General features: G+C 47.4%; 2 protein-coding genes across 6 annotated transcripts in view; both read right to left on the reverse strand.

Annotated features, from left to right (window-relative positions):
* LOC142587752 (uncharacterized) overlaps positions 1 to 1,997 on the reverse strand; it is an 88,828-nt gene extending 86,831 nt beyond the window's left edge. Inside the window, exon 1 of the mRNA XM_075698979.1 lies at positions 1,534 to 1,997. The gene's annotated coding sequence lies outside the window, so the exon portion shown is untranslated. The remainder of the gene's footprint in view (positions 1 to 1,533) is intronic.
* A 1,563-nt stretch (positions 1,998 to 3,560) lies between these two features.
* Positions 3,561 to 17,222, reverse strand: part of LOC142587760 (phospholipase A1-like) — a 62,225-nt gene continuing 48,563 nt past the window's right edge. For 4 of the 5 annotated variants that reach the window (XM_075698991.1, XM_075699016.1, XM_075698999.1 and 1 more), the window contains 4 exons: positions 13,229 to 13,555; positions 9,180 to 9,432; positions 6,270 to 6,467; positions 3,561 to 3,886 (listed from right to left, as the gene is read on the reverse strand). In XM_075698991.1, the coding sequence (XP_075555106.1) occupies positions 3,645 to 3,886; positions 6,270 to 6,467; positions 9,180 to 9,432; positions 13,229 to 13,555 (1,020 nt within the window). In that variant the 3' untranslated portion in view covers positions 3,561 to 3,644. The remainder of the gene's footprint in view (positions 3,887 to 6,269; positions 6,468 to 9,179; positions 9,433 to 13,228; positions 13,556 to 17,222) is intronic. The other variant, XM_075698993.1, reaches the window with a different exon arrangement.

A 17,222-nucleotide genomic window follows, 5' to 3' on the forward strand; every position in this document is an offset into this window, starting at 1 on the left:
TCATGATGAGCCGTAAAATAGAAGACGACAATCTAGGTTGTTTGCACGGCGGCCCACTAAATGGAAGCCCAGCCCGCGTCTCCCAATTCCAGCCGGCACTGCGGCCCTGCGCGCGGTGTGTCCTGGGGCGAGATTCCTCGCTAATACACCTCTCACGGATCCATTCGCCAAAGTTGCCGCTGCTGCACGCAACGCGAACGCATTGCAATGTATTCGGTCGCGGTCATGGGCAGCCGACCACGGATAGGTTGGCGTCTGGGAGAAAGATCGGAAGTAAATTGAAGACCTGGCACTAGTATCGTCACTGGAACATAAACGAAGCAGGGAGCGGCCAGTTCCCGTTCAGCTGAACAGAAAAGTATGCCCCCTCGCAAACTGCCTCCGCCGACGCCGGTAAGACGCACATGGTTAAATATTTTGCAATGAAGAAGCTGTGGCGAGTTTTTGTTCACTTTTACATGTTCATCAAAGCAGCAATAGAAACAAAAGAATACAACGGCCCACTGTCAACGTCAATCTCACGCGAGCGGGTTGTCAGCGGATTAAGAATAAGGTAAAGGCAGGTTGGCAAGGACGTAGAAAGGGAAAACGGTGAAGGAAATTCAGTGAAGGAAACATATACTTAACCTACTCAATGCTGGACACTCTCACCCCCTTACGAAGTCGTAACAGTTGATTTTCAAAACATGATGAGCGAGCCTCAAATTTGCATGATAAAAAATTGGTGGTTATAGTGCTTAATTGAGCTTGTTATTATTTCTATAAGGCACATGACGGTCATATAATTGTAGGAATCTTTCATAAGTACACTTATGAAGCGCAAATATACAGTGGGGTCGTAAATGCTATTAGCCGCTGTTATCTTCGTTCGCGGTATAGATCCTCGGCCATTTTCTTCCAACTAATCTTGTACAGTGAGCAGTATTTTTCCCCCAAAGGAACGCCTCAAGCAGACAAAAAGTTTGAGCCCACAACGAGACGAGAACGGTGAAAGAAGACAGGAGACACACGAGCGCTGGCGTTCCGTGGTGATTCATTGCCGTCTATTGCTTTATCTTCGAAGAAATTACAATACTTGCGTAAAAAAAAAGAAAGCAAAAAATAAAAAGAAAAGAAAAATGGCGCTCCTGTCTCCTGTGTTCCTTCAGCGTCCTCGTCTTGTTCTTACCAACACTCCCGCACAGCCTCACTATTGAGCCTCAAGGAGCGCAAGAACCTAATCGCAGCATAGAAATGCTGAGCCTCCTTTTTCGCGCAGTGCCTGCATACACCCTGGACTGTGTGGCGCCCACAGTCCAAAGTGCGTTTTTTGCACGGAAACACGTATACGCGAAGGACTGGCGTAGACTTCAACCTAGCTCAGGCGGAATTGCTCACACCGCTTCATTTTGTTAGCCCGGAACCGGTGCAGTAATCGGTGGTCGCAGATTCCCCGAACAGTGGGGACTGCGCTTTTTGTTTTCGTTGTATTGCGCCATTATTGTTGATCCTGGGTGAAAAGCAGCGTCGCCTACATCACGCGGTGCAGCTCACCTTAGCATGAACAGGATCCGAGCAGCGTCGTAATCCACAGTGGTGGGCGCTTCTCGCGGTTGGGGATCGCGGCGGCGACAGAGCAGGCGGCGTGACCCTGGTCGGCGGCGTGCAGAGCCGCGTGCGCGCTTCGCTGGTCGCCGAGTGTGCTGCCGAAGCCGTTGTCCGACAAGGAGGGGAGCCGTTCCACTTTGCGCCGGTGCGCCGTCGAGGGGAGGCGAGCAGCCGCGAGGGAGACCGGTATAAAACGGCCGGCGCTGGTGGGGCGAGGTGTAGCAGGCGAGGGGGCAGCGAGGGTACAGGCGGCCTCTGCCAGTTCTCGTTCCGGACCTCCGGAGCCACTTTTGGGCCAGAGAGGGCGCGAGCTTTTGGAAAGCAAGATGCGCAGGTGATCGCCGTTTCTAGAGCACGCACTCGGAGGCTTTTGCATATCGCCGGCTAGCCGGGCGCGCGCAAGTCGACGCGCTGCGTGTCGCGGGAGCGCCTTCTCCGTCTCGTTCTTGAAGGAATGTCTCCTTGTCGTCGCCTATGCTATTTCTCTGCTTCCCTACTGGCTCAGGCGAACTAACCAAGCGTGGACGCACTGCATTGTTTCCCTTCGCCCTGTCGATGCGTGTGCCTTTGTTTCTGTGCGCGCCTGTGCTTGCAAGTGCAGCGTCACTAGAAAAAAAAGATCAATGGTGTCATTTGAAAAGGAAATCGCTGCTTCTCACCTGCTGCTCATTCACGCACAGACCGCTGATAAAGCCTGTGCTTTTTCGTTCTCCCGTGCTTCCGTTCGCCACACGTGACTGCGCAGATAGAGTTCGTTTGCATGTCTCCCCTAAATACTTGGCAGAAAATAGAAGAAAATGTTTCCGTAATTCGCACAAATCTAGGCTGAACAGCAAAATATACCCCGTCACTACCCCGCTCTTACTTTTCTTTAGAAGCCAGTTACTCGCATGGGGGCCTTAAGGGCTGCGCTGAACTAAAGACGTATGAGCAATTGCATATTCCGGAATGAGGCTCCGATAAACTCCAACTTGCGACAAACGTTGCTCAGTAAAATTACATAAGCGTTACATCGCGCATTTGCTGCTGTATAAGTGAGGCGCTAATTCTGACATGTGGTCATTAGCACGTAGGACAAAATATAAGACATCTTTCGTTTATTGCTTTCATCTATATATTGTTGCGCCAAGCGCGCGTTGGGCAGTTGTAGATGTTTTCGGATATGGCGACACGGGTGCGGTTTTCGGCTATAGACACCACCTAATCTTTTTCGTGAGAAACGTTCTTTATATTAAAATTCTAAACGAGCACTAGTGACACGTACCCAGGTTGGACTGTCAAAGAATGCCGGAGAGAAATTATTTGTGCGTGTTGGAGACGCGCGACGGTGACTGAATAGCGCTCGATGTTGTTCCGCGCTAAATCGTCAGGTTCTGACGGAGGAAACCATGAATTTGCCCCACAACGTAGAGTTGTGCTGCACGCGAAAAACTTGGCGGAAGTTGCGTGCGCTGCCTTCAAGCTTTCAAACTACTCCACTACAGCTGAGAGCGTTCTTTTTATGCATATGAGTGCATCGTTGCGTTTGAAAGCGGCCACGAGAGGAAGCGCGGTCTTTGCAGAGATGCAAAGGTTGTTCGTACCTTTGTTTGTATTTGCTAGTTTCTCACACACCGAGGCACTTCCGCCAAAAAGAAATAAATAATAAATAAAAAACAATCAAAGACATCTGAACCCAGATAATTTTCCTTGGATTTTGGTATCAAGTATATATGTAGCAATGAAATGGGGAAATTGGGCCAAAGTTACGCGTAACCGTGGTTAAACTAGCTACCACCTAAATTTGTTCGTTGTCGCCCGAAACTGCGGTGACTCTAAAAAGTGTGTGTCCACCCGCACAAAGGCACATGTGGTTTAATCGAATGAAAAGGGCAGCCCACGAGCAAAGATACGACTCACGGCGTTCCTGTTGGGTGCATTCCAAATGGATGCATCTGCAACACATGAGACGAACACTAAACGAAAGGTGAAGGTGGTATTCCATTGAACAGCGCCGCTTCCCCTGCGGAGCGGCTGCTCTATTTATTTTTTTCCCTGTGTTCTCTTTCCGCAGTCTATCACATATTCAGTGGCAGGCAAAAGGGTGAGTGCGCGTTGGTCTTGAGGAACTGGAGACCCCTTCCAGGCGCCTGGATGCTGTAGTAACCCATTTCACCACTGGGTTTGCCAGAAACGCAAATGCCGTTGCGGAAAGCCTCCATTCCACCCTGACACATGTACGTCACGAAGCGGCACTGCTGGCGATACTTGATCGACTCGATGTAATAGAGCGGGGCTCGACCATGGTCGCAATCGATCTCTGCAAGGAGACAGTGTGTGAGGAGATATAGAGTGAGGAGATCAGCAAGACAGACGGCACCGCATAAGCGCGCTAATCGGCAGCTGTTAGATTATGCTGTTTAGATGAAGCTGCCATTTAAAGAAAGGGGGTTAAATCAAGGAGAGGTAAGGTAAAGAAGTCAACCAGACGAACGTCCGGTTTGCTACCCTACACTGGGCGTAAGGGAAAGGGGCAATAGAAATAGGAATGAGGAACAGAATGAACACTGCGTGTATGCGGGAGGATGCACCGCACTATAAACGGTCATTCAAGCCGGTGTACTTCATGTACTACACTAGGGCACGAATAATTTTTTGTGCCATGGGGCGCTATAACGTGAAGCTATTCCAAAGTCTTAAATTCCAATTCTGCAACCAACCCCCCGCGATTGTTCAAAACTTTTTCGCACCACCTCCACTTCACCTGTCTGTCGCGTAACGTCACGAAAACCGCGATAGCTCCCCATTTAATATGGCATGAACACACTAATTATGCACGAATAATTATTTCTGATTCAACGCCTTTCGCCATTAGCCCTCTGCTGTTGGTCAAGCGTTCTTGGGCTGCGCCCACTTCTCCTGTCTGTCACGCGACGTCACAAAACCGCGAGAACTCACCGCATCAATGTGACGTGGACGCGTAAAAGGTGCATTAATATACCGAACAAAGCTGATTTTGTTTCTTAATAGTTGAATAGGCCCGTTTCGAAAGGAATAGAAGATGGCTGCCCACCGGTCGCTCAGGCACTGGCGACTCGCACCTGCCAAAGAGCATGGATTTATTTGCGTATAACAAAGCTTTTTTGCGTGGCAGTATAACGTTATCGAGCACTTTCAGCGCGTACACCACATCGCTTTGCCAAATATTTATTGTTGAGGACCCGCTTTAGCGACATTTTTAACCTTCCGTTGCACGCCGCCGTGATTTTCAACAAGCCACCGCAAGCTAAGTAAGGGGAAGCGGACCACTGGCAGACGCCGGCTCCAACCTCGTCATCCGGTTATCGATTTTCACTGCGCTGGCTCGGCCCCTTCGAGACAATCTCCACTTGATCATGCTGCTCGCCTGTCGTCAGCCAATTAGATAAGAAAAACCGCTCGATGTAGGCAATGTTATTCGTTTTGAAAACAAACAAAACTGACCTCCTATAAACGAGGAGAGCGTATGATTGGGCTGTTCAGACAACGCTGCGAGTTACCGCCCGATGTTTGCGTCGGCGGTTACGTAAATTTGAAGTCAGGAGATTGGAATAAAACAGATTGGAATAGATTTACGTGATAGGGTCCTTGATCTGTCATATAACGTGCAAATATTTCTTGGGTAGTTGCACAGTACATGACATTGGTGGTACGTCCTTTCATCTGTAAAGCATGCCCAGTATAAGCAGAGCTGCCTTTTTATTCGAAAACGAGCCTAATAGAGATAAGCTTCAAAGGCAAGTGACTGAAGTATTGCCACATCTCACGTCATGCAGTTATTTGCGCCTGATGGTGCTAAACCTAATGACGAATAATACAGCCGACCACAAACAGTGGTTTTATGTTAGAGCAAGAGCCGCTTGGGGGGGGGGGGGGGGGGGGCAGCGACTATGCCTTTCCATGAATCGCTTGAACCCCGATATTTAAAACATTAAGCCTAGTCGATGCCACCGTTCACGCAACTGTGAATCGCGAACTCCAGGGAAATCGCAACAGACAATCCAGAGTGTCGTGAAGCCGCATATGTAACTAATTCTTCATACCAAACTCTGAATCGGTCACGAACGCGGAAACTGTGTGCACCCTGAAATCTGAAACGAGGGCTGTGTTAAAATTTTTTCCGAACTTTGGCTTCATTGTTTAGACAAAAGGTGCCGTAGCAAAGAGCCTCAGTAAACGCGGAATGAAGTCTCATTCCTGCAGTTTATGCGACCATGTATGCCGTGGGTAAAAATGTAGCCTAAAATTTGGAATACAAAACGGAAATTGCTTGAGTGAGAGGGAGGCGTGCACGCAATAGCTTGTCTTTCTAGTGGCTTTGGAAGTAGCAAATCTTGACTAGCGCTGGTGTAATCCATGTCTTACATGTTTTTTTTTAGGTAACCATTGTGCGTGCTTCTTTTTTAAGATTTCATGATGTGGACGGCCAGCTCTAATTGTTGGCATAGATGGTGACGCAGTACAGAAAAGCTGCGTTGCAGGAAGAACCATAGAAAGTGGTGCGGTTCCGTCATCGTCAAAAGATATGGCCTCTAGTGGTGGATAATGGCTCAAAATCACCTCCGCGTGTAAAGGGCGTAGATGTCATTAAGCAAAATCGCAGAACGGGCAAGGATACACGACTCCTACACGTGCGATTCCATGGACGTACATAGTGTACCCACCGAGAAGGCCTCCACATCCGGGCTGGTTTCTTCCGCCGTTTGGGTAGAAGTCCACATGTCCGACGGGCTTGCCCATTCCTAGCGCCTTCTGCAGCACCGTCCAGCCTGAACTCGTGTGGATGGCGTCCACAAAGACAGCATCCGTGCGCGTCACATGCACCTGGGACTGCTCGAAGAGCGGCCGCGCTGCATCCAACGCTGCGCGCACGACGCGCGCACAGCGCGTATGATATATGAAAGGAAAAAGAAAAGCGGCAGTATACAGCGAAAGGAAACACCAGCCACATGTGTTCTCTGCGAGGTCACGAGCTCCGGTGGCTTCATTTCTATCGTGCCACGAATGGTGTCGCAGAAACGTTTCGGTGGCCTTGCAAGCGACCGCGGGTGGTCGGAGTCAATGGGATATTTTCCTCAGCGTCGTCTTTCACTAGACGCTAGTTTTTGGCTCGAGATGGGAAAGAGCGCGCATTAGCGTTTCAATGCTGCAGCTCAGCGTACCCGGTCGTACCATAGCGTTCGCGGGAAACTACCGTCACTGGCGCCCTTTGGCGTGCTTAGAAGTCTAAAGATGCTCCTGGTTTCTCATTTCAGCTTATGCGGACGCGGAACAACAACATCAGGAAATCTGGCCTGCAGTGTGTTCGGCACAGATTGGGGCATTGTGGACCGCCGTGTAAAGACCACAGCCGCTTCACGCTGGAGATGAGAGAGTAAAAGTTATCTTTTCGATCTCAGACGCACCATCCGAAGAGCGGGATGCTGCCACCTTACATGTTTCGCTACGTGACGAATATCCAAAGCAGCAAAACACGCCAGATGGTGCACGTTAATGTTACTGAAGAGAGAACAGCGCTTACTGACACGAAAGGAAACAAAAATTTAGAGAAATACACATGCTAACATCAAATGTATTTACCTGTCTATCAGCGCTTGTTTAGCAATGTTCTTTTTTCTTTCCATGTGTGTGTGTGGGTGGGTGGGAGGGGGGTGTAAGCACACACACCCAAATCGCAGCGAATGTGAGCTTAACGCTGCTTCCGCTTGCTTCATTGAGAACTATCCAAAAAAGAAAGTTAAATAAAGTTCAAAAGAAGCAAAAGCTACAAGGACACGCAAGAAAGAACAGGACATGCTCATTATTCACGGCCTTTCTTTTGTTTGAGAGAAAGCACTGTGATATGGCAGTTGCTGCACGTTTGAATGTAGAGCTGTCTTTAATGGAAATGATGGAACGTGTTCTGACAAGCACCAGGTCAAAAGGAGTGCTTGACCGTCCTATGGGTAAATGATTCAGACTGCTTGCTGAAAACTGTACTGTGTACGTCTGCCCGTCTGTTTTGCCTGTTTCTTTTTGTCTTTATATTTTTAATTTACAGGTTGTATGAATGTTTTATTTATTTATTTATTTATTTATTTAGTAAAAGTACTTACGAGATAACGCTTGTCCTGTGTCCGCACTTTCTTTCGGTTCTCGCGCTGGAACTTCAGATATGAACAATTTCCACTTCGGGCAGCTTTCAGTTATTTATTTTTGCTGTGTGTTTTGGAATACAACATCGTGATACGCACAGCTAATAAACGCCGACCAGAGATGTATGCACTTCGCTGTGCTTCGCAGTAAATTCCGGCGCCTTCATTGCTACTGTGTGTTCGGCGATGGATAGCTATCAGTCACTCAGTCCAGGTGACGGTTTTACACTTTGCCCACAGAAGACGCAGCATGTCAAAGTAGGTTTTGTAGTGACCGTACTTGCACAATTTTCGCACACACACACACACTCATTGAAATCTTCCCGCTTTTAAGCGCTTATGCATAGCGAGCTTTAGGATAAAGGAAAGCAATTTGGATGAGCAGGCGTAAAAGCAAATTTTAGAGTCTAGAGCACAGCGAATGTGCTTCGGCGTTTTCTACCACCACTACTGTCGAAACGCTATGATTTTAGCAAAACTGTTTGCACCACTCTTGATAACACTTTAGAAGGAGTACGTTAAAGTAATACATACCTGGGAATGCATGACGTACCACGTAATCCTCGATTAATTCACGAGTTTTACGCCTACCAGTTTTACACGTGTGAGCCGCTCGCTTCTTGTGATGCACCTTCACGAGAAGGCTTCCCTACTTGGAATGAGTGTTCTGTTTCTGCAACTTCGTAATGGACGCGAGGTGACAGGAAGCGAAAGCGGCCCGTTGCACCACTCACCTTCGTTAGCGTAAAACAAAGTGCGGCACAGCACAGCTCGCGTGGCATTAACACACAATATGGCACAGCAAAGTACACTGCAGCTGCGTGCGTCTTGTCTTTCTCCTCAAGAGCAAACACCAACTCTAAGCGCGAGCCGCTATGAAGGCATTGCTGCGTTATTTTAACGATACCGGACTTAGTGACAAATTGTAACTGTGCACTATGTGACGTAGAATGTATTAGTGGGACGTTGAAACTGTGTAACACCAAGCGATGCCTTCGCAGACTGCGTGACAGCGCCCACAGAAACAGTTTTGAATTGTATCTGTGTGTGTGTGTGTGTGAGAGAGAGAGAGAGAGAGAGAGAGAGAGCTTGTTCGTATTCTTTTTCTTTCCATATTCTTTTTTCTCATCTATCGTATCCCTGTCCGCCTCCCCATTACAGGGTAGCCAACTGGAGATAATCTCTGGTTAACCGCCATGTCTTTCCTTTGTCTCTCTCTCTCTCCCTCTCTCTCTCTCTTAAGCGCGAGCTGCACCCTCTTTCTAGCGTCGTTCCTACTACGAGGACAAGCTTTCTTGAGAAATTTAGCCTGTTGTGTATTCGACTATGAAGCTATAAAGCATAATCAGTTTAGTGCATCATACGTATCGTGAAGTCCCGTGCATAATTTTAGTTAATAGGTGGTGCAAACGGTGCATCGGCAAGGGGTACGCATCTTACCCGAAATTCTGGCTAGCTTTCTCCCTGTCTGTTTCTTGAAGTGACGGCCTGCGAAGCCGCACACTTGGGCGCCCAGGCTGAAGCCCACAAGATGCACCCGGGAGGCCGTCACGTTTCTCCCAAAAGTCTTGGACAGCTTCTGCACAAGCAGGGATATCTGGCGGCCGACCAGGGCCGTGTTGCCCACAGCCGTCAGGTACATGGGCGACCGGCAGCCGCGGCCCCAGTCTACGATCACCACATTGCAGTCTTTCTGCAATCGTGAAGTGAGCAGACGTCCGAGTGAACAACCAATAAATAGTATGGAAAGACATTGATCTATCTTCAGGTGCATCGCAATGTTTTCAATAAGGGCATAAGGCTGATGGGGGATGAAATTGGACAGATTCACAGTAGCGTTTCCCAAGTAAATGTAAACGCATTGCGTACGTAAATAAATAGTGCTGTCCGCACTGCACATGATCCGTACGTTATTGGCTTCCTGATGTTTCGTACATCAGGAACCCAAGCTGTGTTAATGCACATTATTTGGCGAATTTAATGTATGTATACGCAATGCTCTTGTGCACTAAGAAATCGCATTGTCAAACAGGAGGGTACCTGGGCTGCCGCTTCAGCGCTAACCGTGATGGCAAAGCTCACGCTATTGCTGATCGCCAATAACTGTTGAAGTTTGCTTTCACTTCCTCTAAATGCATCAGAAACGCTAGTTATGAGCGCTTTGTGCGTCCAATTTCTGAGATCGTTCAGTGATTCTGGCGTCCGTCGGCCACACGAACGCGTCGGCATTCTAAACGACAGGGCGGTCGCTAATGAATTGACTTGGACATGTTTGGCATGAGGCAGCAGATGGAGCCCTGGGGCTGTGTAACGTAAAACTATTCCAATATGTTTTTATTCCAATCTCCTGACGTCAAATTTGCGTAACCGCCGACGCACGCATCGGGCGGTCACCCGCAGGGTTGTCTGATCAAACCAATCAGATGCTCCCCTCATTCATAGGAGGTCACTTTTGTTTGCTTGAAAAACGAATAACATTGCTGCACTGAGCAGCTTGTGTTATCAAATTGGCTCACAAGAGGCGACCAGCATGCTCAAGTGGAGAGGGATTCGATGGGGCCGAGCCACTGCACTGAATATCGATAACCGTATGAAGCGGGTGGTGCCGGCGTCTGCGATTGATCCGCTTTCTCTTACTTAGCGTGCGGTGGCTCGTCGACAATCTCGGCGGCATGCAACGGAAGCTTAAGAATGACGCTAAAACGGATCCTCAGCAAAGAAGAGTTGGCAGAACGAGGTCGTAAACGTGCCGAAAGTTCTTGAAAACGTTACACGACCACGCAGAAAGTTTTATTACACGCAAATAAACCCATGCTCTCCGGCAGGGGCGAGTAGCCAGTGCCTGAACGATCGGCGGCAGCCATCTTTTATTCCTTTCGGAACGGGGCAGCCTGCGGCTATTCAGAGAATAATTCACTTTTGTTCGGCATATTAATGCATCTGTAACGCATACACGTCACGTTGACGTGGTAAGTTTTCGCGGTTTTCTGACGTCGCGTGACAGGCAGGTGAAGTGGGCGCAGCCCTGAAGCTTTTGACCAATAATCGAGGTCTAACGGCGAAAAGGCGTCGAATCAGAATAATTATTTTTCGTTTGTTTGGTGCAATCATGCATAATCAGTGTGTACACGTCATATCAGATGGAGAGGTGTCGCGGTTTTCGTGACATCGCGTGACAGACAGGCGAAGTGGGTGTGGTCCAAAATGCTTGTGACCAATCGCGGAGGGCTGATTGCAGAATTGGAATAGAAAAGTTTGGAATAGCTTTGCGTTATAGCGCCCCTGGCTTTCAAAGCTTTCTCCACCTTAACATTCCCGCACGTTAAAATAAAGCAGTTCATGGGATATACACCATAACATCCCTAAAAAAATTCTAGGCTACGTTTGCTCGTGCCACTACAGGCACCTTATGTTTTGAGGACAACTTTGCCCCTGGCTGCTTGTTGATGTAGGCTGGATAAAATCATGCAGATTTATCATGTAAACAGCTGCGCGTACACGCAATAACTCGCAAAACATGTACAGTGCGTATGGATAACCAGTGCTGGCCAGGAGGCGCTACGGCACTTTGTGTGCGCAACTGAAATATTCTGACATCATCCGGTCTGGAGGCCATGAAAATGGCATGACATTTTGAACGATAAAAGACGCGTGCCTATACATATAGCGTGTATCAACATGATTTACGCTTTCAGTGCACAGCAAGACGAAGATGAAAAGTAGGGAAGAAACACATAGCGCTCGTGTGTTTCATGTCTACTTCTCGTCCTCGCCTTAGTGTCAATCATGTCATACCAACATACTCAAATAGCCACATTGGTTAACCTGTATCAACGTTTTCTTTAGCCCCATGCGCCCAGTCAATCTTCGTCCGTGGCCATTCGCGTTGCAAGGAGCGGATGCGCCCTTACATAACAGCACGCTGGTGCCTAGTCAGTTCAGAAGCTGGACAGGTCTGTCTCAAGATGAGCGGTGAATTTGTTCATGGGAAATCGGCAGCATGAACTACTGAAAACTTTCCTCCGTTCGCTAGGCTGCGTGTTACGGCGCCGCTGTTGGCACACGAAGTGTCAGTGCTGATTGCCCACAAATGATGGCACGCGGCGATGACTGCTCACTCGGTAAAGGTAGATGGTTGGATAAGTTTAAAAACAAACTGTTCTTTGAACAACATCGCGTACGAAAAACGAAAACAATTCGGTGGGCGCTGACAAAATGGCAAGCAACAACATATCCAACAAGCCCGGTCAGTGATCGAAGAGTCAAATGCGATTCTGTGCGCGGTCACATTTTGTATTGTTCATCGCGCGAATACTATTATGCAAGGTGTACTGATTTTTCAGTGTCCAACTGATTTTCTTGTCCATAACTGGTAGAATCATAACTGTTGACAGAACCATAAGTCTGTTGTGCTTTCCGCCGTTTTTCCGTTTGCCGAATTAATTTTACTTCTAGGTAACTATGGTTTACGTTCTTGTAGTCTATGCTCAAGAGGCCTCTAGCCCACGTTGTCTCGAAAGAAAATAAGCTAGGTTGCCTACGAAGTCTACCTTTTAACCATCAGTCGCCTAATCAGTCCTTCACTGTTTTCGTCGCTGATCTTTCCAAAGTTCATAATTCCTCGCAGGCACAAGCACTTATGTATCCCAGCGTATTCATTTGTTCATACATCACGATTCCGTAGAGACATAAATGCTTGCTCGGCGAGCACACCCGCCGGCTCGGATGAGAGGCAGTGAATGCAGGGTTTTCCTGGCTTATAGGTATACAAACAGAAGATCAGTGGAGTGTAAAGATAGAACCTAATTGTGAAGGCCGGTCTGAAAGACCAAGCAATGTTTCCCGGATTTTTCTCATTCCCGCGGCCATTATTTCGGTCCTGATGTTCATTGTGAAAAATCAGTTGTTCTCAAGTAGGCTTGAACCCCTTAACGCGCTCATGAGGCAGTTAGGCACCTCGCTTGACCATGCTCTATTAAATCGTGACACAGCAAGTGCAGCGTTGCGGCGTGCACAGCGTTACGAGAGTTACGCGCCTGCTTATAGGAACCGAACCACAGCAAGCAATGCGCCGCAGCCTAGCTTTATCTAAAACTGATGCACCATGTGTCCCCAAACATGCAAAATTTATATCTGTATATTAAATATGCTGTAAGATGTTAAATATATATCTGTATACACATGCGCAAGAGCCTTAAGTTTTGTGTGCAAACGCGCTTTCGGTTGGCAACCAGAAATATATGACTTTGTGGAGCTTTATTGTGGTAAGCACATAGGTTACGCCACGTATTCATTACGCTAACAGGCTGTGATGCTTCAAGATCCCGTACGCGCCTGCGCAAACTACCCTAACGTGCCTGGGCAAAGACACGCACACACACACACACGCATGTACACTGACAGACATTAATTCAGGTTAATGGCGGTAGTGAAAAGAAAATGAAGGCCGAAAGGAATGCGAACACTGAAACGAGAGTTGTCTGGCATACCTCCTGCAGCAGAACCTCCTTGAGATCGTGCAGCCAGCTACTGTTGACACTTTGCGTGTAGCCATGTGCGAGGATGATGAGATCCTTAAGTTCCCGGAAAAAGAGCTTCCCGTCTCGCCGCAGAAATCTCGTTCGCAATCTCCGGCCGCTTGTGCTGTTACGAGAGTAGATGTAGAACTTTGTCCTCACGTACCTGGGTCGCTTGGGAAGCGAGAGAGGATGCGTCAGCCGGTACTTATCGTTCTTGCGGAAACAGCCCACACCCCTGTAGCAGCGCAGGTCTTTGATCAGCGAAATAGTTTTGAGTGGAAACTTGAGAGGCCATATCTGTCCAAGGAATAAACAGAAAAACATAATTTACGAAGCAAAGTATATGTCTACAAAAAAGAAAAAAACTGTTCTATTGAAGACTTCTTTCTTTTTTTTGAGGGGGGGGGCGTGGGGGGGAGCGGAGGGGGTGCAACACGATTATTTATTAGGTATCAATTATTTAGGTGTTTATTTGGTCTATAAGAGTTATTGTTTCAAAGACGATGTTAATATACTAAACACGTGATTTTTGGCCAGATTACCCTTCCCGTGTGACTGATATTCATTAATGCTGGTCCCTGCAAACAAGTTTAAGTCACAGGCGTTCTTCCTTCGTCACAAAGAGTTGTTTTACTAAGCACCATGTCAGACCGTCCCCGTCCCCCCCTTCCCAGTTGAGAGCAGTGCTGGTTAGAAGGTATCTTTTCTTGTACCATGGTTGCGCTCCATGGTGCGCAGAAACCCATTATGGCGCTGTCAGTTCACGAGTGCTACCTGCACACACCCTGCAAGACAGACAAATGGACGAACACGCACGTACATACACAGAACGGCTCTCTTATTTATTTATTTAATTTGCATGGCTCAGACATAGTTATACCGCACCCAAATACTGCCTCGCCAGTTAAACCATGGTTCATTATTTGTGTGGTTAAACACATACATAGCGGCGTAAGCACTGCTATGTGTTGAGCTTGTTGCTATACGAACTTGCATAACAAGCTATCGAAGTTTGTATCGACGCGTGCATAAACATCGCTTCATTCTGGTGGCAAGTTATTATTAATACTCAGATATTGATGAATTACCTGAGTTATTATAATATTTTTGCGTACTTAATCTGTAAGCACAATGATACGGCTTTTTCCAGACGACTGTGTATTACATTGTGTCATTCTTTTCTGACAGCGACCGGCTAGCCCTTCAATCTGACCTGGATGCAGTGACCCCAGGGAGCGCTTCTTTTGGCTGATGACACTATAAGCTATTCTCAAACAAAAGCAATGTCTTTTACACGCTGTAGTCATAAATTCGCACGTCCTATACACTAAAGAACGGTGCTGCATAACTAACTCACTGATAGCTCTAAATGCGTTGGTGTGCATTTGCAACCTGATTTAGTATGGAACTATCACATTAATCTCACCTTTGCCACTTTTCTCAGACGAAACCTCAGACAAGCTAAACATTCGCAAGCACAACACTGATTCGTCCAAAAATACAAACATACATTGTTAACGATATAGAATCATTGTAGAACCTTGCCCTTCGTTTTATTTTTTTTTCAGATTACTCGCGCAACACAAGCTTAACAGTGGTAAGAAGGCGTGCGACATCAAATATTTATAATTACGGGGCTAACTTTCGCGTTTATCAGTCATTTACAAGCTTTATCATAACGCATCGCTTAATGAAGACTTCTTCGTTCAACCAGCAGTCGTCTTTCAGCGCCGAGTCCCATTCAAACAACATAAAACAGCCGATATCTAGGGTATCCCTTTACGTGATATAGTCGAACCTCGATATAACGAAGTTGTACTTGCAACAAAAGCTTCGTTAAATCGCGGATTTCGTTAATTCGAGGTATTAAAGTTTCAGCAATAAAACATCTTCACCAATTCCCAGAGCATCCCGGGTGATCTTGTTAGTACGCACTTATAAACAAATCACAAGAAGGTCCAGCCATAATAGCGCGTTTATGAGCGCCAGCGCGTGCGATACAGATCGCACCTATAGCAATGCATTGACGTGGCTCACGACGTCAGAGATTTGCGTGTGTTGCGTCGCGTGGCGCCGTAAATCTTGGACTATTTAGCTGAGAGCGCTTAGTGCCCGCAGCCGGCGCTCACAAATTAAAACAAAGGTGTAAAGAAATACGAACATTGTTCCTGAGCAAAAAAAGGAAGTCAGGTTAGTCAGTCAGGTCAGCAAAGAGACTACATCAAGTAAGGTTCGTAGTTTAATTGGTGTCACGCGCGCTCAGGCAAACATTAACAGGTCTCACTCGATTACCACGAACTCGCAGTCACAGCGCAAGTGAGCGCTCCAAGCCGTGTCTAGGAAACTTGAGGTTGTGCTACCGCCAACACCAGACGCTCGGGAACAACAAAATGCGCGTGAAGGCACCATCCATTTCGGCTTGCCGCGGAGAGATTACCTCCAAGATCCATACGACGCGTGGTCCGCGCACAGGACGCGCGCGAGGAGGAGAAGGCAGATAAGCGCGCGCGTTCCTGCACCCCCCCGCCCCTCCCCACCAGCGCTTGCTTGATCACGTTACCGCGTGTTCACTCCTTCCCCATGCCTTTTGCGCAGAAAGAATCGTAAGTTATCCTGTTTCTCCGAGTTATTTACCAGCGCGACAAATGGCACAGCGGTGTTTCCTGCCTACCGCGTCCCGGCGCAAGCGCTTTGACAGCGTTTTTGCCGCAAGAAATTTTCTTGCAGAAGGACGCTTGAAATAACTTTTGCCTATGCCGATGTAGCTTTTTTGCTGGATTTACTAGCCATACAGGCTTCAAGTACATGATTGAAATAGCCGAAAACTTCGTTAAATGGAAACGGTGTCACGAAGTTACTTCTTTAAATCGCGAAAAATAAATATATGGTTTTCAATGCACCTCATATCGGGAAATGAAAGTAGTTCGTTACATCGCGAATTTCGTTATCTCGAAGTTCGTTATGTCGAGGTTTGACTTTATCACTTTTGCCACGCACACTAAAACATTACAATGACCTTCGATCAAACGTCGCCATAAAAAAAAAGATGTAGCTAAATTATAACCCTTATAGCCATTCATAACATCATACCTTTCTTCTGACATGGCCCGTCTAAACCCTGTTACGTATTATTTGTACCATCTTATTCTTGTATTCCTTACCCGCTACGATAGTCCAGTGGCTATATGGCGTTTGGCTGCTGAGCATGAGGTCGCAGGTTCAATCGTGGCGGGTTCAATCCACATTTAGATAGAGCGCAATGCAAAAACTCTCGTGTGCTTGGATTCAGGGGCACGTTAACGAACCCAAGGTGGTTAAATTGGAGTCCTCCACTACCTGCCTCATAAACACAAAACCTCAGAATTGAATTTGGTAACTAAAATATAATTTTTTTGTTTTTAATTATGAAACTTTCAGTACATTGCAGGTTTTCTACGTACTCATGCCGCAAGAGAAAGATGACACTTCTCTTATGACGTGCTCTTTTGGTTCACTGTCGCTTTTGCCGAGCGCCTCTTGGTTGTTCGGCATTGCGGTTTGTGCTTTCCAAGAGACATCATAACTTCAGCTGTAGAAGACGACGTGTAATATTACAACCGCTAGCCCTCATACGGGGCTGTCAGAGTAAATGCGCAGATATGTTTGTGCCATCGTTTTAAACAGCAGCCTTCGGATTTGTCAGGTTGCCGGGAGCGTGATGGAGTGGCAATATGGACTCGGTGCTCCCTGCCGAGCGACAAGGAGTGGACTGAAATGTGGTTGCGTAGCGAGTGCTCTTCGTGGGCAGATGAACAACGAAAGGTGGCCTGACGAGAGGCTGCCGATGGTTGTGCCTGAGCTTCGTCGGTAGTTGATGCCATCCCTGCTCTGAAAACGCTGCAGCCTTCTACACTCAATAACTCCTGACGGGAATTCGAACTGTCAGGCATGTGATATTCCAGGGCCGGTCTCACACATCCTTTGC

Source organism: Dermacentor variabilis, chromosome 1, assembly GCF_050947875.1.
Source record: "Dermacentor variabilis isolate Ectoservices chromosome 1, ASM5094787v1, whole genome shotgun sequence".
Taxonomy (NCBI): domain Eukaryota; kingdom Metazoa; phylum Arthropoda; class Arachnida; order Ixodida; family Ixodidae; genus Dermacentor; species Dermacentor variabilis.